The following is a 23,019-nucleotide window of genomic DNA, read 5'->3' on the forward strand; positions in this document are numbered from 1 at the left end:
TCTCATGGCCTCAAAGTTTCTCCTGGAAAGGGACAGGGCAGGGGGTCTGCAGAGCGGGTGCTCCTGGGGAAAGCTCCCGACCTCGCAACTGCCTTCCAACGAGCATTTAATGAGCCATCGTTATCTGATCCACGTGCTCCCAATGCAAGGAAAACGCTCAGGTTTCCAACTGCACACATCACCTGATGCTCATAAAACGAGCTGATGTGTCTGGGAAGCCCCAGACCCAAAGAAACATTATTTAAATGGAGGGGAAAAAAAGTCAATTATGCTTTAAAAACACCCGTGTGGGCAGACAGGGATGGTGGCTGCTCTCCCCTGCTCTCCTCTGGTTTTCCAGCAAAGCAAATGTTCACTGATAAAACTCACAATCTCCTTATAAAGGCAGGATAGTTTTGCCTGTAAAAGGGAAGGTTTGGGGGAAGTTTTACACACGTCTCTACTCTCTTTATGTCTTTATTTGCATTTTCATTTCCACAGTAGTGGAGCTAATCTGAATGGAGCAGGAGCGAGGGTCCAGGTTATAACCAAAGTATCAGGTAGCACCTTCACATCTGGAAGGGATTTTGACACAACTTCTCCCAGACTGTTACAGACAGTTTAAAAGCAAAATCTGATAAATAGCAAATGTTTAACAAGTCAATAGGAAGCTGCATTTGCAAGAACATGTGGCTCTAGCCGGCCTAGCGCCGCCGCACTGCCAAGGCCCTTCAAACGCATCCGCACACAACCCCAGCACGCGGCGAGGGGCTGTGGGCTCTGCCCCGGCCCAGGCTCAGTTACAGGAGGAAGGATTAAACACAGATGTGTCTTTGTATGGCCAGACATCTCCAGCTTCAAAGCCTGAGAGGGTCCCGAGCCTCCCTGCTTTGGTGGCAGGGACTGGCTTCTCCCTCCCGGCCTAAACTGAGCCCCGCTCGTTTCCGCGAGCCCCCAGCCTCGTGTTTATGGTGGGAAGGGGACAAAGGGAGCTGAAGAGCCCAGGAAGGCACCACAGAGCCCGTTGTCACAAACCTCCTGGTGTGCCGGGCACTGCTGCCCCTGTCTCAGGAGGTTTTGGGGCCGCACTGACCGATGAGGCCCCACACTGATGGTCACAAGCACACATTTTGCACAGCTTGGCATCCATGAGGGCTCCGATCCACAAGGCAGAGCTGGATTACACCCATTTATGCCAGTTTACACCTTTAAAACTCCTTTTACAACCTTTGGGAGCCACAGCCTCCCCACGACAGAGGTCACTGGCCACACAGGCAATGTTCTCCTGAGAAAAAGTGCCACAGGACACAAAATCTTTTTCAGTGTTGCAACCCTGCCTGGTCTGGGGAGATATCACTCCCAAATTGTGGGAAGAGGCATTAAAAGGGAGAGAATTATGCAAGGAGGGAGGAGCAGAGCGGGAGACAGAGGAATAGAAGTGACCAGGAAAACCACCAGAAACCCTCCAGGATGCCTGCCTATATTTAAAGATAATGTGTCCAGCCCTCTTGCCAAGTCCCAGTCATTTGGAGCCGAGCTCATGTTTTGGATTAATTTTAAGGCAGTTCCTAAAGCATCTCACTCGCACAAGGAAGAATTTGTGCCTCCTTGGCCAAGGTGACCTTTCAAAACATCTCACTCACTATTTTTCAACGTCTCACTCATTTAAGATTGTCATTGCCTGGGTGCTGCGGGGCACTCAGTGCAGACAGTTTGTGTTCTGGCATCCTCCAGCCCCGCAGAACATCCTGGAGTGGGGTTGGGTGTGAGGATGGGGAGCCAGGGAAGGATTTCTCTGCAAATCAGAGCCCTTCCCTCATCTGCAAGCATCACTCAGCCAAGCACTGAGAGCACAAATAGCCCCTCCTGCACACCCACATCTCCCCAGGCACCCACCACGGGCTGCTTGAAAGTTTTCCCTTTAAACTCTTCCAGGTAGTGGGTTTTTTGAATTAAAATATTGTGTGAACACATGAATGTGCTTTTTGTCTGAGGAATTAAATTACAGAGATTGCCCCCAAATGGTGACTGTCCCATTGCACATGGGTTTTCTGCTCTGAGCCTCCCCAGAAGGAGCCACCTCAAGACATGCCCCAGCTGCTCAGTCTCTACTGGGAGGATTCATCCCAGAGGTGTCATTCCCATCTCCCAGCCACAACACGGAGACAGTTTTGGAGCAGAAACATGAGAACAGTCACCCCCAAACCTCCACCCAGCCCACCTTCTCACCCAGGCATCTGCAGCATCCTAATCATCCCGGAATCCAAAGCACGTCCACGCAGGGATTTCAGATGCTTCCCATTCAGTTCCAACATTTGCAAAATGCTCAGCCACTGACTCACAGAGGGCCAGGACAGCCTCACTGCACCATGGCAGGACTCAGGACACCAGCCCAGAGGGGTTTTGACTTTAAAAAAAAAAGGATTTTTGGGAACCAAGCAGCCCTAGGTACCACACAGCTTTCCCAGCACACCCAGGGTGAGCAAGCAGGATAAAGGCATGGAAGTTGCTCATTTTTGCTGGTGATCCCAGATGCCACAGTGGGGTTTTGAGGGAGTGATCGGAGCAGTGGAGGGGAAAAACATCTTCTGTGAGGGATTGGGAAGGGGGAGCTGCAGGGAGAACTCAGTGTGGGGGTGCAGGAAGGGAATCCAGGGGCTGCAGGATGTCACTCAGCTGTTGCTTGGACTTTTGAGAGCAAAACAGGTAGGGCCAGACACTTTCTTTCCCTCTCACCTCGAGCCCTAAAGATCAAGTGACAATAGCAGTGATCAAAAATTGTCCCTTTGACTGGAAAAAAACCACAAATCACAAGATCTTGCTGTTCCCTGTGTCCAAAGGCACCAAAAGCAGCATGAGGACATCCTTCCCACAGCAGCTGTGCTGCATGAGCATCCCTTAGGCCCTGGGGGAGCTCAGACACACAGAGGCAGCCACAAAAATGAGACAGATATTTGGGGTTTCAGTTAAGCATGACCAACAAGAAAAGTCGAGCTTGGGTTTGACTGGGTTTGGGAGATGAAGTTTTAGGGCAGCTCCGTGGTTTTATCTAAAGCAGTTCAAGCATAACCTCATCCCATGAGGGAAATGCAGAAATTCAAGGTGCTTCTTGTGCAGCAGATGCTGCTCCCTACTCAGGCAGGTCTGGGATAGTGCTCAGAGTTTTGCTACATCCCTGTCCAGGCTAAAGGAGAGACCACACACAAAACGTTTTCAGGATGCCAGCAGCTGTGCACAAAGCATTTGGTTTACATTAATTATGTCTGGACAAAAAAAAATAAAAGGGGGAGAGAAGGAGAGCAAGCGAGTGGAGAAGACAGGAGGGATGCAGGGAGGCTTCTGCATGGTGCTGATAAGATCTGCTCTGATCCCACGTGGAGGTCACAGCACACGCTGGGTGTCTTAACACCTCCTGCCACCCAGAGCAGCCCTGTGACACCTCGGGGAACGCCAGGCACAAACAGAGCCCTTGACATTCTCAAAGACTTTGTGGGACCCTGTACCCGGAGCTTTGCTCCCCTTCTGTTTCCTTCTTTCTCCTTCTCTGAGCAGAAATGTTCCCAAGAAAGCCAGAGGAAGGTAAAGCAAATTCTGCTGCTGGCAGCTACCAGTGTGGGAAGCAGCACATGAGAGGGGAAGAGGTGGATGGTAAGTGGGGTTATTAAAACCAGGAAAATCCCCTTTGTTCCACAGCTGTGCAGAAAGCCCAGCAGAGGCTGAACAAAGCCCTTCCCCATCTTCTCTCCAGGGAGTGCTGCGAGCAGTGAGAGCTCTGCAGGGTCAGGACCTGTCACCCTCCAGGGATGGACACTATGTACCAGAGCAGACCTGTGGGCCCCCTGTCCCCTCTCCAAGGGCAGAGGAGCCTGGTGAGGTGCAGGCTGAGCCTGCCTTGGCCTGGGCAAAAAGGCTGGATTGATCAGATCCCCACGAAGTAAAACCCACCATGAAAGGTCCATGATGCTGCTCACTGGGGGAGAGGAGAAGTGCTGTTCTCACCTCGGGCTGCACCAGCATCACCCCACTGGCCCAGCCCCAGGCTCAGCAGCACACAGAGGGACATGCAGACCCCAGCTCCCAACAGAGGACACCTGCCTGCAGGGACTGGGCTGAGGGGCCACAAGAAACTGCCTGTGACCTCCAGCAGCTGCACCCCTGCCATGCCCTGCACATCTTCCTGCCCCACATCCCCATCCCACACAGCCTCCCTGGGCTCTGTGAGCCCACTGGCACTCCAGCAGTCCCTGAGCAAGGAGCTTGTTGTGACAGGAGCTGCACAAATCCTAAATCCATTCCCATCCCCCAGCAGCCAGCAGCCGCCCAGCCAGGTCCTGCTCCAAAACAAGTGATGTCAGGTGGCAGCACTGCCAGGCACAGGCAGCTGGAAGAGCTGTGCTGCCATCCCAGAGGACCGCAGTGGTCAAGCCCCTCCCTGGCAGCAGCTGCCCCCTCCCAAAATCCGCTGCTCTCCGGGGCAGCCTCGCTGCTTGATGAATTTTGGCATTGCAGCAGCAGCGTCTCAGGGGGCCCAGCCTGCGCACGCCAGAGCTGGACTGACCCATGTCAGAGGTGATTAATTTATCAGGCTTTTGGCACCCACCGCTCCCCGCCAGAAAAACAATATCCCAAATTCCAGGCCCTCCCGCCCAGCAGATGTGTCTGCGGCCAGGGCGGCCGTCCCAGCCCAGCTCGCAGGAGCCGCTGCAGGGATGCAACGCCCGAGGCTCCCGTGGTGCCGGCTGCTTCCCATCCCTGCGGGGAACCCACGGCAGAGCCTCCTCCGGGAGCAAACCCCGGGGCTTTGTCCAGCCCGTGGGTCCAGCCTGTCCCCCTGAGCAGGAGCAGGATGGGTGCTCAGGGATGATGGGGTGTCACCTCACCGAGCCCTCCAGCCCAGGATGAGCAGCACCATCGTGTCACAGCACTCAGCAGCCCTTGGAGCATGTCTGGGTTTGAAGCCAGCAAGCACTGGTTCAGGCCTAATTAAATTAGCATTAATCTGTTATCATCAGGAAAACACGCCAGGCCTTGAAGGGACAGATTTACGAAGTTGTTGTCGTTAGTGGAGAGGGTCAGAAGATGGAACGGGGCACAGCATCACTGGGGGTGCTTGTTGAGCCCTGAACTCTCCATCCCTGCCCCTACCAGGGTTTAAAGCAGGAAATCAAGAGGGCAGTGATATCACTCAGATGCTGCAGAGCACCTGGATGCCGGGCAACCAAGAAATGGGAGATTTTCCATCCTCTCCCTACTCCTCTGCCTCCCCCTGGGATTCCAAGGAGGGATGAGAGCCCCTTTGGAGCCCAGGAGCAGCCAGCCCCTCTGCCTCTCAGCACTGGCCATGGGCAGACCTGCTCCTGGCCCAGCTCTGATCTCGCCCTGACGTCAGGGCGAGGGTTAGAGAGCGAAGACATGGGGAAACAACCCATTATTTATCCCCAAAAGGTCACCGAGCACCTTGGAAGGGGCTGGAGCTGGATCCACACGGCCCAGAGGGGGCCAGTGTCTCCTTGAAGGAGAGGTTTCACAATTCATTTCATTTGCTCGCTGTGGCATTTTCATCACGGTAGTTCGACTTATGCAATTACATAAAAAACATCTAATGAAATCTCGGTGACACAAAACATGAACGTTTATATTGGCCTCCCCGTGCCGCGGAGTTGATTTTGGCCGGGCCGTCCAGACAGACATTCTGCATTCTTCAGAGATTAAGCACTGAAACGCTCCGGAGAAACCCAGCTGCCCGCTCCCCCTGCAGCCGCGCCGCTAATTCCAACCACATGCTCGCCGGCCGGGAAAAGGGAACGAGTCCCTTCCAAACACACGGGCACCACTGGGACCCAGCACCCCGGGCACCCCCCGAGGGCATCCCGGCCGTGAGCACCCGTGGATGCTCCTAAATAAACAGGCTGAGAGCTGAGCAGGGATAAAGAAGGGTCCTGCAGTGGGATTGTTGGGGGAATGAGAGGAGGAATGGGTAATCCGGAGTCAGAATGGGTAATTGGGATTGTTGTGGAAATAAGAGGAGGAAAGGGTAATCCGGAGTCAGGATGGGTAATTGGGATTGTTGTGGAAATAAGATGAGGAAAGGGTAATCCGGAGTCAGAATGGGTAATCGGGATTGTTGTAGAAATAAGAGGAGGAAAGGGTAATCCGGAGTCAGGATGGGTAATTGGGATTGTTGTGGAAATAAGAGGAGGAAAGGGTAATCCGGAGTCAGGATGGGTAATTGGGATTGTTGTGGAAATAAGAGAAGGAAAGGGTAATCCAGAGTCGGGACCCTGCCTGTGCCACACCTCGCTGGGTTATCAATCAGTCTCCAGAAGAAATCGATGAGCCTGAGAGGCTCTGGGCAATGGAATCCTCATCCTGGTTTGGTTGCCACCTCCCCACTTTAAAAGTTCTTCTGCCTCCCGTTAAAATGGAGCTGATCTTTAAAATAAAGGAAAAAGAAGCAGAGGATGAGGCGTGGAGGGCAGGGAGTTTGTCCTCAGCTATGCACAGAAAGCTGGGCAAGGAGTGACAGCCCTTGGGGTGGGGACAAGAGGAGCAGATACCCCACGCTGATATTGCCACATCACCCCTCAGGTGTGAGTGAGCCCTGAGTGCCCCAGAGCACAAACAGGTGCCACTGGGTGATGCTGCTTGGGGATGGCCACAGCACTGACGAGCAGAGCCACCTTGCTGCCACCAGCCACCACAAATCCCTGCTGCCACCATGGCCATTCCTGTGTTTTAAGGCTCAGAGCAGTGACTCCACTGCAAATCCCCATCGCTGTGCCTGTTGTATCCTGAGGAATGCAGCTCATCCGTGGACGGGCGGTCCAGAAAGGCACCTGTCACACCAGGTGACACCACCAGAGCAAAAGCCACTGCAGCACTGTTTGCAGAGCTCCAAACCCTGCACAAGCCCTCACTGGTGTCCCAGGACAAAGCAGGGCAGATCCCAGCCAGCGCCAGCTCAGGCCACCAGCAATTCCTCCAAGTGTTGGTCAGCTCAGGGACAGGGACCAGCACTGGCTCACTCAGATGTGGTCACCAGGCTCCTGCCCCACACCACTGACCGCAGCTGGGGCTCTTGGAAAGCCCCAAACTGTCCCTTTTGTGACAACAGAGGGTCTGAAGCACAAAACCCACCAGCCCCAGTCCTTCAGCCACTGCCCTCATCTTAAGGGCAGAAAATTTTGACATGGGCAAAACAAGATGTCAGGGCTGAAACTGCTGCTGGCACTGACCCTGCTGGGGCATGGGAGGGATCCAGCAATAACAAGGGGGGCTCAGTGAGCAGCAGCCCCCTCCCTTGGGCTGCAGGGAGTATCAAGTCTTCCCAAAGCCCCCTCCCCTCTGGCCCCATGGGGCCTGCCCACACGGGATATCTGCAAAGGCTCCAGCTTTATCGCCCTGCACGGAAGGAGGAGGAAAGGCTGGAGGAGGGGGAAGAGCGAGAGGAAAAATAGCCCCTTATTCCACTTTCATCAAGGAAGCAACCAGCTGTCCAAAAAATTTAATGTCATATTTTAGCAAGAAAAACAGCTGTTGTGGTACTTTAAGGCCCAGCATATTTTGGCCAGAGCTGCATGTTGTGGATATTGGCTGAGTCAAGGTTAGCTGTTAAAAGGCAGAAATTCTAGACCCATATGAAGAAACATCGCGTTCCTCTATATTCAGATAATATTTACTTCCAAGCCTGTTTTGTTTTGTTTTCTTCTCCCTCCTGGAGCGAGGCCTGGCCCTGAGGCTGTGGCTGCCCTTGGCATCGCTGCTCCCCGGGCAGGACAGAGCAGTTTGGGGGTGATGGGAGCAACGGGAAAAGCAAGGGAGGCTCAGCCTGGCACCTCATACTTGAGCTTCACCCTCTGATTTTCAGCCCTGCCAGGCTTTGTTTGTGCCATGCCCGGTGCACAGGGACAGAGAGAGGGACAGGAGCTGGGAGGGACGTGGTGAGTCCATCCCAGCAGCACAGGCACTGACAGGGGCTCAGTCACGTCCCCACGGTGCCACAGCAAGGATGGGGACACACGAGATGCCACTGGTCCTATGGCACAGCAGCCACAGGCCTTTTACCACTCAGTTTGAGTCAAACTTTCATTCCTATCAAGGGGGAAAGATGCCAACAAATCCATGGCAGGAAAGGGGGGAGCAAGGTCCCAGGCCATCAATCCCCCAGTCCCCAGGAGGGGCAGCTCTACCCTGGGTGAGGTGCCAATATTAACCCTACAAAAACTGAGTGTAATTTTAACACAGTGTTTTGCAGCTTTATCTTTTTTATAAGTTTGTTGTGTCAGAGCAAATCTATTTCTAAGTTGTCACCTCTTCAAACACCTGTATCCAGTGCTGTCCCCAAACTGGCCGTGCCCAGGCTGTCAGGGGACAGGCAGGGTATACAAAGGTCTTTGTGAGGCAGCTCCTTCCAGCTCTCACTTGTGCTGTGAGAGCAAACAGAGCTCCTGGGGTGACTGAGGTAGGGCAGGAGTGAATTTCTACAGGAAATGAAACCCCAAAAACCCAAAAAGAGGCCATGGAGTCCCCAGGTCCCCAGACCCGTGCGAGCACTGTGCCACCCAGGCTGGAAGTGACTCGTCTTCTCGTAAAGTTGGTTTGCTAAGGAAGAAAGAAAAGCTTTTGCCACGAAACAATTCCTCTGTGCCTGCCAAGCTCAGCAGGAGCAATCCACGCTGTCTCTGCTTCCCTGGAGCACCCCACTGTGGTGCCACCTTCGGAGCTGGACCCTCATCTCCCTGCAGCACCAGGGTTTTCCCCTCCACTTCCTGCCCCATGCCATGCCAAACCCTCACCACAGAGCCACTAAACACAGCCCCACACGGATCACTAAACCCAGACGTTTGGAGAGGAAAGGCTGTGGGTGAAAAAAAAAAAAAAAGGGAAAAAAAAAAAGGATTAAAAAAAAAAAAGTCCAAGGTGGAACCACAATGTTTATAAAATGGGTCACTGAATTATACATAAAAATATTTTCCTTGTGGATGCAATTACTTCCTGGACTTGTTATTCCACAGATGCTTAAGTTCGCCTCAAGCAGCTCCAATAAATGCTTTACAGTCTGCAAGATCAACAGTAGCAGCGCTGGAGCGGATTGAGCAGCGCTGGTTCAAATTTGTCAGAAAACCACACAGTGTTTTCATGCGCACGTTTCAGAAACCCAAACAAAACCATTCCCAACCGTCGTGCTCCCTTTCCTTACGCTTTTTAATGGCTTTCACATGAGCTCCTCCAGACACAGGCACAGCCCCAGGGGCTGCAAACACCCAAAAACTCCAGGGAGCTCCCGGGAGGGGACAGGGACCGAGAAAGGGGTGGCACCTGCCATCCCTGCTGCTGGATTTTCACATCCCATCCTCCTGCAAGGTCTGGCTTACCCGTTAGGGACCCGGGGGGCAGTGGGATGTGCAAGGGGCTTAGGAGGCTTTCCCAAGGGAAATGAATTTTAGGGTCAGCCCTACCTGCCGGGTGACCGAGAGTTCAGGGGCTGCAGGGGACACGCAGCCTGTGGGGTTTAAAAGTGCAGGGCCAACATCCCAGAGGAGCTGCAGCAAAGCTGGTGGGAAGGGAAAGGAGCTCCGTGGCATGGGCACATGGCTCTGAGTTAACTCCCATGGCAAGGACACGCTTTTGGGGTTTTTTCTCCTCTATGCAGTCACAAAACTGAGAGAAACTCAAAGTCATGAAGGCGCCTGAGGATATTTCTAATGTATTTAGGGCTCACCCTTAAGGCCCCTGAATCAAATCCTGGTGCACCATGAGCTTCCAAAACCTCCAATCCACTTTGGTTTAATTGAAGCTATTTAGTGTCACTTTCAGTGATATTAAATGGGAAAGCAATGAGGGCTGGGCTGTTGGGGACAGCCCAGGATCACAGGACAGGACACTGTTATGCCATTAAAATAATGTAATATCTGCCCAGAAATCCTCAAGAGTCTCTGCAGGACTAACAGCTGACTGTAACAAGATTATCCCATTTACAGATCAGCAGCGGGGCAGAAATGTGCTTTCAGGTCTCTGCTTTCACTCCAAATTTTATCCACGAGATTTTCTGACAGCAGGATAAACAGGTTAAAAGGTGCCTATAAAAATGGGCTTATCGGAAGCTCCTGATTCTTCTGCTTTGAGGATGCAGCTGCCTCCCACTGGCCCTTGTATGGGAATCCCAGCTCATCTTGGACTTTTTATAGGATACTACAGCAGAGGGAGGGAGAAGGGAGTATCAGGTATGCCCAAAGTTTCAAATTAGCCACAAAATAAATAAAAATAAATTAACATTCCTGCCCTGGATCCCAGCCAGGGGATGGAGCAGTTCAGGAGATGGGGATGCAGTCACCAACAAACGGGTGCAGGGTCTGTGGGTCCCAGTGCAAAACTCCAGGGAAATGACTGTGGCCAGAGGTGGGAAAAGCAGGGACCCCGCACCTTGCTCCTGGGGATGGCCCTGACAGGCTTGTGAATGCCAAGAGCATTTTTCTTCCCGAGGCAAAGCAGCTGGGGAACACCACACAAAAGGTGCCCTGCAGTATGTGGGATTTCACCGGAGCTGGCTAGACCCAGCTCCAGGTCCCTAAGCCAGCAGTGCCCGGGTTGGAGGGGTCAGACCTGCCTCAAGGTGTGACTGGAGGAGATGGGCAGGACGGTGCAGAGACAGGAGGCCCCTGGGGACAGCACAGAGAGCATCCCTGGTACCCTGTGCCAGCCCCGACAGCAGCTCAGGTGTCCCCAGCTGCCAGTGTCCCCTGGGCTCAGCACCCCACACAGCCCCTGTGGGCTCTCCCTGGCTGCTGGCACCCTCTGTCCCACGCCCTGGCACCCTCCACCCTCCCAAACCCTCCTGATTTTGCCATTTGGAGCTGCAGTCATGCTCCAATGTGTTCCTCATTAGGAGGGGCAGACAGCCCAGCGCGGAGTCTGAGCCCTAATCTCCTTTCCAGTTGGTATCCGTCAGCAGATGTACAACAAGTGCTGGGATATTTTAGTGGGCATGTGTGGTTTTTTTTTTTTTTTCCAGCCAGGGGGCATGGATAAAATGCTGTGGCTCAAGGCTGTGATGGACAGCAGGTCCAGGGAAGGCAGCTCTGCTGTGGTTTATTTTACCAAGAGCTTTGCTGGAAGAAGTGGTGATGAAGTTAACAGCCTGCAAGCCATAATTGGCTCACATTAAAGCAAGGAAATGATATGTTTTGTTTTCCTCTTTTTTTTTTTTTTTTTAATCATATTAAACAGGCAAAACCCACACAGAGCCAAAGAAGGAGCAGGCAGCAGCTCTCAGGAATTCAGGGGGGAGATTTTTTGTCCCAAGTGTAAAGAAATCCAGTCCTTGCCATCAAAGAAAAAGTAACTTCAAAAATACCCAGCAGAAGTGGACAAGGGAAGGGGGAGCCAAAAAATTCAGGTTGTGGCATCACAACGGGCACTGTTCCAAAGCCTGGCCCAGCAGCTCCAAAGGGACACAGGAAAAAAAAAAAGATGCACTTAAAATTCTTCTTAAAATACTTTTATTTATCCTGCCCTCTGCTAGCAAACACAGGGTGTAAAAAACCTTGCTGGTGCCTCTGGATGTGCAGGATATTTCCTGCATTCGTTCTTAAAATTCAATGTTTAGCCCCTGTGGCTGCATCCTGATGTGGGCTGAGCCTGGCAGTGGCAGAATCGTCATCCCAAGGTCACAGGTCAGCATCAGCCTCTCAGACATCCCCGCAGGGATTGCCATGGATGTGCAGCCCTGTTGCCCTGATTTTTAAAAGTGTTAAGTTTTCTTTTATAGTTCTTTTGAAAGTTTTAAAGTTCTTTTAAAAGTTTTCTATGCCTTCTAATAATGTTTACGTATTTCTTCTGGAGTTCTCACGCACTGTTCATGTAAATAATGGTTGTTTTGCATTCTTCTTTGTGGGAGGAGAGAATTGATGGCCTGTTGGTTTGACCAGTGTGGTTGGAGAGGTGGCAGTCCCATCCTCCAATCCACTGCCACTTTTGGAATTCTACATATTGCGAGGTCAGAAATAAAATTGGCTCTTTTTTCTCTCTTGAACTCACCAAGCTTCTGTGTACTCATTTCGTGTCCAATAGCAACACAGCCCCGTGCTCACCAAGTTTTCACCCAGCACCCAAACCCCACCCTGGCTCAGCACCAGGGCACTGAGAGCCATCAGGGCCCACCCCAGCTGGGAGCACATCCCAGCTCATCCTGCCCAGCGCTGGATTTTGTGGAAAACCCAAAAGCACAGCGTCCCTGGGGACACCCAGCCTGCGTTTGTCACTGCACAGGTGACCCCCACCACAGCACTCAGGCAAGGCAGGACAGATCCAAGGGGTGCAAGGACATCCAGGGATCCCTCCCTCTCTCAGGAGCCACCAGAGCCCTGGGGATATTCAGGATCCAGAAGAGTGTCCTGCCCTGGCACTGCTCACACCCAAAGCTGTCACAGAAGTCACAGTGAGTGACAAAGTCACCACATGGCATAGGAAGGGCTGGAAACCCAGAACCTTTCCCCACGTCCCCTTTTTATCCACTGTCCCAGTTTCACTTGTAGCCACAGCCACTGGAATTAGTGGGTCACGGGATTTCATGTGACATCAGAAAAAGTCCCACAAGCAGGTTAAAACATCCCACTTTTGGTACATTCCCCACCCAGCTGAAGGGCACACACACATCTTCCAGCTCATCCCAGCTCCTGAGGTAGCCAGGTTGGAAGTGGGACACTAAAACCCCTCACTCCAAGCATAGGGACATGAGCAACTCTTCCATTTGCATGGCAACACGGAAATCCCTCCAATTCAACCATTTTCCAACTTATAAACAACAAGGGAAAAAAAAAACCAACCAGATAACTCCAATGGGAAATTCTAATTTTGTTTGGAAATGTCATTTCCAAATGGCACATGAGAAATCACACTCGGACCCAGCCCTGCTGACAGGCAAATATTCATCCCCACAAAATTTCCACATAAACCCATCACTTTTGTCAGTAGGTCTGGACACTGGGAGCAGAGTGGGAAGGCAGGGAAGGGGAAAGGGAAGCCAGGAGGCACAGGGAGCACCAGCCCTGCCCAGCAGGTCAGAACCACAGCGAGTCCCTCTCAGATCACTGCAAGCTCCGCCAGCCTCATTCCGAGGCAAGATGCAGCTTTTTCCAAAGCATTCACAGCAAAGATTTAATAGGATTTCAAAGTTAGTTGCACCTTTTTTCCAATACATGCAGCCCATGCCAGCCTCCCTTCCCAAAACCTGCAGCACTCCATCATTCAGCTCCGTGCTGGAGCGGGGAGGATCCTGTCCCACACACATTTCTCAGTCTATCAGGCAGAGTTATTCCTCTGCTCTGTGTTTGGATACTCACAAAGCCATTACCATCCCTCTCATGCACATCCATCATCAGGCCTTCAAACTCCAGAAAGCCCCAAAAAAAAACTATTTTCCACTCACCATGCAGCCTGCCAGGCTCTGCTCTTCTACTCTGCGTTCCTTCATCCACCGAAAGACGTTTCAGCAAGTTCAGAGTCCGACAAAACAAACAGATGGCAGCCTGAGAGGTGGTGATTTTCTCCTCTGGGGGGAAGTGGGCTGAGGGATTCAGCCAGGGAAGAGCTGAGCTCTGTCTGCCTGGTTGGAAAAGCTCCAGGTGCTGATGCCCACGGGGAGCTGGGGGTGCAGGCATTATTTTCCAAAGCCATGGGGTTTTGGAAAGCTGTGGGAGGAGCAGCTGGAGCTGCTTCCTGAGCTGGGAGTCCCCCAGTTGCACCTCCCAGGGGTGTATCCAACACCAGGCCAGACCCCGGTGAGCACCCACCTTCACCCCATGTGTCCCCAGCAGCCACCAGCCAGCTCCTGCATGGCTCTGCAAACCCAGCACACGCTGCTTTGCAAGGAAACATTTCATCATCGTACCTCTGCACCACCCTGGTGGCTCCTCAGCAGGGACCACGCTCCCCAAAATCACCCACTAAGCAGCACCACGCTGCAAAACCCCAGCTCTGCTCCAGCCTCAAGATGTGGGGGATGCAGAGAGAACCATCCCTGCCCCAGCCCCGGGCAAACCAGCCCTGGGGCTGCCCCAGCCCAGCACAGACACCGGGCGTTCTTCCATCCTGATCCAGCACTCACCAGCTCAGACTCACAGCAAGATTTATGAAAGGATGTGGCCAGATGAGCGATAGAGATGGATAGCCCTGAGGAGTGACTGATTTCTCCCTTACAAGAGGGATAGAAATTAATTTATGAATTGGGTTAGTTGAGTTGCCAAGTGGCTTTGATGCTGGCTATTTTTTTGCATATGTTCGTGATCTATCTCCCAGCTGTTGGGGGGGAGGAAGGTCCTGGGGAGCTGGAGCAATGCATCACTCAGCCGAGGCAGCCAACAGCTCTCAACAAAACCAGATTGCCCTTTAATCAGCCAGGGGTTGCTCTGCTTTCCCAAAGTGGGCACCTCAGCCCTCCCCAGTTCACCCTGGAGCTGGTATTTGCTGCAGATGTGCAGGAGCCACTGCCATGTGACGATGGCCAAGCACAGCCCACCAGACACAACGCTGCACTGAGTCTGCTCTCACCTCACCCACCCCTTGTCTGTTTTGAAAGGACCCACAGCAGGTCAGGGAGATCTGGAGCACGGTGGTGGATCCCTTATTCCTTACCAAAAATGTACTTTAAGGAAAAAAAGCAGCAAAGGGCAGAGTGAGGATATGGTGCGAGGACCTGTTCCACCACACCCGAGGGACCCCTTCACTCAGGGGACACTCAGCGACAGACCAGCCCGGGGGCTCAGCCCTGAGCCAAGAGCAGCACGGACAGCAGCTCCCCCCGAGCTTCCCGGCGTTACAGGTGCTTGGAGGGTTTTCAAGACACAAAGTAATTTCCTGCTTGAAGCAGTTGACAAATCTGCACAGAAACTGGAGAACCCTCTGTGTTTCAGGGATGGATGCTGCAAAATCATGTAGTGGAAGCCAGCCCAAATTCATGGAGCAAAGTGCAAGCAAGGGAGGAAACTGATGGTGCCTGCTGATGGAAGGGGAGCCGTGGTCACAGGGACCAGCTCCAGGTCTGTTGTGACCTCCCTGCTCAGACCAACACAGAGCTGAAAATTTTTTGGATGAGCTGTCCTGCCCACCCCTCTGTCCCACCAATCCACGGCCTTTCTTCCTATGGGGAAATCAGAGCCCCGAGTGCCTGAGTCAGCTGTAAATCCCCTGCAGGACCAGACAGTAAAGGCAGCTCTTGGTGGTTGCAGAAGGAGAACCAGCTTGCACAGAGGGAAGACACAGAAACTCCTGAGGTGTCCCTGCAGCCCCCACACAGACTTGGGGGTGCAGAAACCATCCACGTGTTCCAAAAAGCAACAGGGGCCAAGGGGAATGATGGAAACAAGAGGAGCACTGCGGTAGTTTGGGGAAACAGAGCTTTTGATAATTAAATCCAAGTGGCTCTGGGTTCAGAGCTAGCAAGACACAGACTAAGCCCTTTCCTACAGCAGAGTTTGGACCCGCAGATGTCCCATCACAACACTGCCCACAGAGGGGTTGGGGGGAGTAGGGTGAGGGGGCAAATGCACCCATGGGCAGCCTGGGGCCCACCCAATGTGGCAGAGATGCTGCTCTCCCATTTCCATCCTCATCACTGCCCTTCATCCCCGTCCCCCGTTCCTTGTGCCCACTCCATGCTCACCTCCCTCTGCTTTCCTCTCCTGCCTCTTCCCCACCTCTGTTCTACACTGGAAACCTTTTCCCAGGGTGGCTCTGGAGGCTCCCACAGATGGAATTTTCCCTTGTAAACAGAGGCAGCACTGGACCGGTCTGACTGGTACCAGTTCCTCAATGGGAGAGACGTGGCCTTAGCAAAGGGATGCTTCTGCTGGTGAACACAGCTCTGTGAGGACCATCCCTGCAAGTGTCACTGCAGGGGGAGGGTTTGGTGTCCGTGGGGCTGGGCAGGGTGAAGACCACAGGACACCTCTGTCACCGTCGCAGTCACCCCGTGGCTCTCCTCCTGCTGGTTTTCCGGCCCTCCCAGTTTCCTGCTGTGGGGCAGCCGGGTGTAAGCCCACGAGGCACAGATTTCTCTGATTAGGCAACGCCAGGCAGCCTCTCCCCTTTCGCTTTCAGCTGCCTCTTCTTCCCCTTCCCCTGGGCAGCCCCAGCATCCGCACCGAGCGCAGCAGCGCAGCCCACACGGCCATGGAGCACAGGGACCGCGAGCCCCTCATCAGGAAAACGAGCTCCTCGTACCGCACCTTCCCCGAGAGCACTGCCAGGAGGCTCGACAAGGAGTACCTGAGGTGAGGAGCAGGCTGGGGCTGCAGGGTGGGCAGAGGTTGGGGCTGTGCCCTCCATCCCGAGGGCAAGGGGCTGGGGGGAGCTGGGAGAAGAGCTGTTCCATATTCCTGCCATTGCTGCGCTGCTTTGAGACGGGATCTCATCCTGCCCAAGGCGGCTAGATGAGTCCACTTGGAAGCCTGATGGGTTTGTGTGACTCCTATGGGGGCAAGAGGTCCTGCTGGGGGCCACGGGGGCTTTGAAAGAACCTTTTCCCTGCTCTGCTGGGATGAACCAGCTGCTGCTGGGTCTGTGGAGCCACCCAGCTCCAGCTTCTGCTTTTCTTGCTTTGTTGAACCCCCTGAAAACTGCTTGGCACAGAGAGAAGCACTAGCACAGAGAAACCCCCCCAGTGCAGAGCCATTCCCCAGGAAAATCCCTCCGTGGGTGCCACCAGAGCCTCGGCAAAGGCTGGGGGAAGCAGGGTTTAAGTTCCTGCTGGCACCCAACACCTCCGTGTCTCTTCGTGCCTCCCTCAGGAGCCTCCACAACAAGCGGCTCTACCTGGCTGTGTTTGCAGCTGTCCTGGGCAACTTCAGCTTCGGCTTCGCCCTGGTTTATCCCTCCCCCGTCATCCCTGCTCTGGAGGCTCATCCCAGCCCTGCGCTGAGGCTGGACCAGCACACAGCGCCCTGGTTCGGGGTAAGGAGCGGGGTTATCCCTGCCAGGCTGCGGGCAGTGCCAGGCTCACACACCGCTCTGGTTTGGGGTAAGGAGCTGGGGGGCAGGATGGAGGCAGAGCCGGGGGATGCCCGGGGGTTGCCAGGCTCACACAGCGCCCTGGTTCGGGGTAAGGAGCGGGGTTATCCCTGCCAGGCTGCGGGCAGAGCGGGCAGTGCCAGGCTCACACACCGCTCTGGTTCGGGGTAAGGAGCTGGGGGGCAGGCTGCGGGCAGAGCTGGGGGATGCCCGGGGGTTGCCAGGCTCACACAGCGCTCTGGTTCGGGGTAAGGAGCGGGGTTATCCCTGCCAGGCTGCGGGCAGAGCCGGGGGATGCCCGGGGGATGCCAGGCTCACACAGCCCCTCTCTCTGCGTGCCCCGCAGTCGGTGTTCACGCTGGGAGCGGCGGCGGGCGGGCTCAGCACGATGCTGCTCAACGATTGCCTGGGCCGCAAGCTGAGCATCATGTTCTCGGCTCTGCCCTCGGCGCTGGGATACGCGCTGCTGGCCGGAGCCCAGGGCCTCTGGATGCTGCTGCTGGGCCGGGTGCTGACGGGCTATGCCGGCGGAGTGACCTCCGCCTCCATCCCGGTAATGTGCCAGGGGAATGCAGGGCAGCAGGTGCTGCGGGTGGGCTGGGGGTGGAAGGGCAGGAGGTGCTGTGGTGCCCTGGATGAGCTGGGGGATGATGCTGGGGCACCTCGCTGCTTCTCGGAGGCATCAGCAGAGCCCCAGGCTGTGTCTGGGCGAGCGGGGATGGGGAGGATGCAGCAGGTCAGCACCAGGGCTGGGTAGGGAGTGCCCGCTGTTGGTGCTGGACTTCCTCGCCTGCAGGAAAGACAAGGCAGGTCCTCAGCCCCTGCTCCTCCCAGCAGTTATTTCCTCCCAAACACCACGCTCGTGTTTTGCACAAGGGGAAGGCAGGAGTTGAGTAACAGCAGGGCGCCTCTTTCCAGTAACAGAGGCACTGGAGCACTTCTCGCACACAGGGGGGAGGAGGGAAGTGGTGCTGCTGGCCAGGCTGTCCTCTCCTCTGGCCACATGCAGCTGGACCCATCAGGTCCCCACCCCGAGAGGGCAATTCCCCAGCAATTTGGGTTTCTTCTGGTCACAGGGTGTGACTGTGAGGTGACAGAGGGCAGGAGCAGCGGGTGACAAGGGGATGTTGCAGCGCTGTGAAGTGTGTGTTGTCCCTGTCCAGGTTTACATCTCGGAGATCTCCCACCCGGGGGTCAGGGGGATGCTGGGTGCCTGTCCCCAGATCATGGCAGTGCTGGGCTCCCTCGTCCTGTACGCTCTGGGCAAGTATCTCCGTGGTGTCCCAGTGTGCAGGGCAACACTGTGGGGAGGGGGAGCTTAAAATAAACAACCTTCTCAGCAGGTGAGGGCTTGTTCCCCTCATACCCACCACCACAGCTGTGCTGGACAGGGCGGGCTGGACAGGGTCATTCATGCCCCTTGCCCTGGTGTGTGTGCTCTGAGGGATGAACCCATAGCCCACGTGGACCCGTGGCCATCGCTGTGCCTGCAGACCCAGGTCCTGATGAGGTTTTGCCAGGGCTCAAGGGCAGCACACAAAGATATCCCTGTGCATCACCTGCCAGCACATGCCCTGGTTGCAGCAGGATCTTGCTGGACACTCCCAGATTTGCTGGAATTCCCCCATATCATACTGCTGGAAATGCTGCTGTAATAAGAGAGAATACATTCAAAATATTGTTTTATTATGACTATTTTTCCTGCTGGGTTTATTAAATGAAATCATTGGGGTGCCCAGGTGGAGGCAAGGCCAGGACACCCATTCCTGAGTGTTTTTCCCCTAACTGTGCTGCTCTGGCAGGGCTGGTCCTGGACTGGCGCTGGCTGGCCGTGGCCGGGGAGGTGCCGGTGCTTGCCATGGTCCTCCTGCTCTGCTTCATGCCCAACTCGCCCCGGTTCCTGCTCTCCCAGGGCAAGGAGGAGGAGGCTCTGGGCTCCCTGTGCTGGCTGCGAGGTGAGGACACAGATTATGGCCGGGAGTACGAGCAGATCAAGGACAGCCTGAGGAAGCAGGTGAGGAAGCTCAGCACAGGGAAATGTAACATGAAAACTTCAAAATCCATCCCCTGGGCAACTCCCGAGCCACCCTCTGGATGCCAGATGGTTTCCAGAGGTGTTCTCACTTTGTGTTTCTGCCTTTGTCCCCTCCAGAGCCGTCGGGTTTCCTGTGCTGAGCTCAAGGACCCCTTCCTTTACAAGCCCATCCTGATCGCGGGGGGAATGAGGTTCCTGCAGCAGCTCTCGGGGGTCACCTGCATCCTCGTGTACCTGCAGCCAATATTCAAGAGAACATCTGTCATCCTGGTGAGCCCTGGGTGGCTTCAGCTCCTGTTCGGGCTGCCCAATGCTCCCACTTCCCTACAGACATAAAACCCTTTTTTAAAGGACCTGCCCTGCAAAAGGCTGAGGGAGGATGGGGAGCAGGACTGGCCCCACTGTGTCCCTGCTCCTCCTCTGAGTTCAGGCTCATCATCTCCAGTTTCCTAGTGGGAGAACAGCCTTGGCCAAGTCATCAGCAGCTGTAGGCACCTGCCCCTTCCCCCAGCTCAGCTTCCCCACTGTTTTTTTGCAGAAAGCAGAGTACGATGCAGCTCTGGTTGGCCTGGTGCGTCTGTCCGCGGTGGCCATCGCTGCTGTGTCCATGGACAAAGCTGGGAGGAAGATTCTCCTGTTTGTATCAGGTATGGCTCTCTCCACTTCTCCCACTGTCTTCCCAAGGGGAGTTCTTATGGAGGATTTTCAGGAGCTCTGCAAGTTTGCAGGAGTGGAAACTTCAGCCCTACAGGGCTCAGGAAGTGAGGTAGGGAGGTCTCTTTCCCTTGGTGGTGGTTCAGCTCTTCAGCAGGGGCATTCCCAGGAGCTGGGCATGGAGAGGATCACTCACCCATCATTCTCACTGTGCTGCTGCCTCTCTCCACAGCTGGTGTCATGTTGGTCTCCAACCTGACCATGGGGTTCTACATCCACTTTGTGCCAGCTTTTCACAATGGCACCGTGGCCAACACCACCCTGGTGAGCTCTGCCAACCTCCCTGCTGAGCCAACAAACTACATCACCCTCATCCCTCTCCTGGCAACCATGTTCTTCATCATGGGTAAGTGCAGAGAGCACAGGACTGGCCACCAGCCAGGGGAGGGTGTTTCTCATCCTAGGCAGGGTGATGTGGAGGAAGGAGATTGGTTTTGGAGGTGGAAGGAAGGCAGATGTCCCTGGAAGAGCAAGAAAGGTGGCATCTGAAGTCACTTTGAGGAGTGACACAAATGGGAGGGATAATGATTGCTGTGGTTGCAGGGCAGGATTGCTCAGGGCTCTTCTGCACTCCTCAGTGACCTTCAAAGCCTGGCCCCCTTGCCCTCCTCCCCTGCAGGTTACGCCATGGGCTGGGGCCCCATCACTTGGCTGCTGATGTCGGAGATCCTCCCTCTCAAAGCCCGTGGGGTCGCCTCGGGCCTCTGTGTGGTCGTGAGCTGGCTGACAGCCTTCACCCTGACCCAGTTCTTCCTCCCAGTCGTGGTGGGTACTGCCCAGGGGGTGTCCAGCAGCCCCTCCTCAGCCCCCCTCTGCACCAGCTCACAGCTGCTTTCTGCCCCACTTTCCAGAACGCCTTCGGCCTCGAGGTGCCCTTCCTGTTCTTCGCTGTCATCAGTGCTGGGAACATCTTATTCACAGGCTGCTGTGTCCCTGAAACCAAAGGCAGGTCCCTGGAGCAGATTGAGGCCTTTTTCAGGACTGGCCGGAGGTCATTCCTGAGGTAGGAGCTGCCCTTGCCCAGGCTGAGGGCAAAGCAAACTTGTGCTGCTGGAAGTGGAGGCTGGAGCTCCCTGTGGGAGAGGAAGGGGCAGCAATGATCATCTTACTCTGGCTGTAGAAGTTACCAGCTGGAACTTTACCTTCTCCTCCTGTCACACAACACTACCTGTCAACCCTTGGGATGGGAGCAGGTCACCAGCAGGGCCAGGCTGGAGGCAAAGGTGTCCTGGAAGAATAACAGTGTGGACAGGAGACTGTGGTTGCCCTTTCCTCAGCAGCCTGAGGGCTTGGCTGGAGCTGAGTTTACAGCTGGAGCTGTTCTGGCAAAAGCTCATCATGTAGCTGCAAGAATAAAACAGTTTTGCCTCCAACCGCAAGACATTGCCTTGATTTGCAGAGAAGGGAGGGATGGGAGAGGCAGAGCAGGACTGTGGCAAGGGGACCACAGCAGCCTGCAGCTCCCCAGAGGAGTCCCAGGCACTCAAGGACCGTGAAAGAGGCAGAGCCAGATCTTTTGTATAAAAAGCTGCCACATTTTATTGCTCTAAAAACACACATTACACTAGAAGCCTAATGATTAAGACCAAATACAGTTCACAAAGAAAACCCAGGACAAAAGAATGGGAACAGACAAACATCCAGCTGTAGTGCAAGTGATTCCCTGTGGGAAAGACACAGTGAGTACTGACAACACTTTGTGCTGGGGTGGGTCCTTCCCACCCTGGGGTTTGACCCACAAAGAGAGAGGTGGATGTGCCTCCACCTCTATCACTTTGAGATTTCAACTGCATAGTTAGTAGCAAATCAGTCTTACCCCTTTCCTGTGTGTCCTGCAAGATTAAGAACCTTTCATAATTATTTTTTAGAGCTAACCCGAGGTAAAACATGGCTGCAGGAGGTGGTTATGGCTGTGAGGAACAAACGGCCTTGCTCAGTCCAACCCGACTCCTCCCAAAAGGGCAGAAGCACAAAGGCTGAGCTGGGACATGATGTGCCCAAGCATTTGTCCAAGCTCCTGAAATGCACTTGGCACCCCGAGGGCTATTCCTGGGACATTCCTGCTGTCCCAAGGAAGCAGGGGGTAAACAGCATGTTTGAGCCAGCCCTCCAGATGTGCCAGCTGCCATTCTGATCTCCTGCAGCAGGAGATGAGAAATCACCTAAGAGAAGATGTGCTTTATCACAGCATTAATTTAAAACAGCCTAGGACAGAGGGAGAGTGGTGGGCCAAAATAAAAAACACAGAAAACTTTCAGTATTAAACCTACCCTTTGCTGCTGAGACCCTTTTCCAGAAAGATGTTCAGCCCTGGCTTGAACACAACTTTTTCTAAGCATGGCCTGGCTACAAGAGGTCTCAAGAGCCTCTGGTTTCCACTGACTTTCTGAAGATCAGGATTTCTGCCAGCCCTATGCTCGAGCATTCTCTTTCTCACATGGCTATGGACCAGGTCTTGATATCTTCACCCTTCCCTGAAGACAGTGGATGTTTTTTCCTGAGGAAAAAATGACAGAGATGAATTGAGCTTCCCAGGGCTCAGCCTAAGGAAGAAATGCCCCACTAGGAAACAAGGTTGGACTCTTCAGCTCCTGAGAGAACCTCACTGGAGGAGCATTTTCTGAGTGACCTCCTTCCTTTAGCACAGCGAGTCCCGGGGCTTTTGCTACAACGTTTGGAGTGTGAGAAATCACAGTGGCTCTTTCCAGAGGTAGAATGGTGTTTTTATTCACTGCACACACACAGAGTCAATGGGTGTTACAGAAGCAGCTCCTGCCCAGAGCAGCGAGCTCTGCCCTGCTCTTCGCGCCCCGTGGGCAGCCCCAGGGGACACGGAGCTGCCACGCACGAGTGGCAGAGGCATGGAAGAGTGGCACAGTGCATAAATGCTGCCCTGGTGACTGGTGTGTGACAGGCCACTGCTCCCCAGGGCTCCTTCCACTCTTGGTGCCAACAGCTCGCTGTCCTCAGCGTGTCACCCCTCCCTGAGCCCTCACATCATCTCCTTTCCAAGGCCTGGAGAGCAGAGCCTGCTCCACAGAGCCCCTGTGGATCAGCCATCCGGCCTGGATGCCCTCAGCAGGGGTTGGATTGAGCCTGTGAAACCTCCAGAGCAGGGTTTGAACTTCATTTGTCCTTGCACAGCTCCAAGCACCCCGAGGGTGCCTCTAAACACAACTAACAACCACCATGCACTGGCATTTAACTACTGTGATGCTACTCTACTCTAAAGCTCCTTCCTATCTCCACCAAACAGGCCCACATGGAGGTGAGGCCATCCACTGACT

General features: G+C 54.3%; 1 protein-coding gene across 1 annotated transcript; it reads left to right on the top strand.

The window, feature by feature from the left end:
• Window positions 1–15,933: 15,933 nt before the first annotated feature.
• SLC2A6 (solute carrier family 2 member 6) lies at window positions 15,934–21,043 on the top strand. The gene is made up of 10 exons (XM_068211114.1): window positions 15,934–16,247; window positions 16,764–16,926; window positions 17,330–17,536; window positions 18,147–18,246; window positions 18,786–18,997; window positions 19,136–19,288; window positions 19,557–19,665; window positions 19,905–20,078; window positions 20,352–20,497; window positions 20,584–21,043. The coding sequence occupies exons 1-10, from the start codon at window positions 16,147–16,149 to the stop codon at window positions 20,737–20,739; spliced, it is 1,521 nt and encodes a 506-aa protein (XP_068067215.1). The 5' UTR covers window positions 15,934–16,146; the 3' UTR covers window positions 20,740–21,043.
• Window positions 21,044–23,019: the final 1,976 nt, after the last annotated feature.

The sequence above is a fragment of the Anomalospiza imberbis genome, chromosome 21 (assembly GCF_031753505.1).
Source record: "Anomalospiza imberbis isolate Cuckoo-Finch-1a 21T00152 chromosome 21, ASM3175350v1, whole genome shotgun sequence".
Taxonomy (NCBI): domain Eukaryota; kingdom Metazoa; phylum Chordata; class Aves; order Passeriformes; family Viduidae; genus Anomalospiza; species Anomalospiza imberbis.

Coding starts and splice junctions, on each gene's coding strand:
- SLC2A6 (XM_068211114.1), top strand. CDS start 16,147: ATGGAGCACAGGGACCGCGAGCCCCTCATCAGGAAAACGAGCTCCTCG. Junction 17,537..18,146: donor TGACCTCCGCCTCCATCCCG/GTAATGTGCCAG, acceptor GTCCCTGTCCAG/GTTTACATCTCGGAGATCTC. Junction 18,247..18,785: donor CCTCGTCCTGTACGCTCTGG/GCAAGTATCTCC, acceptor CTGCTCTGGCAG/GGCTGGTCCTGGACTGGCGC.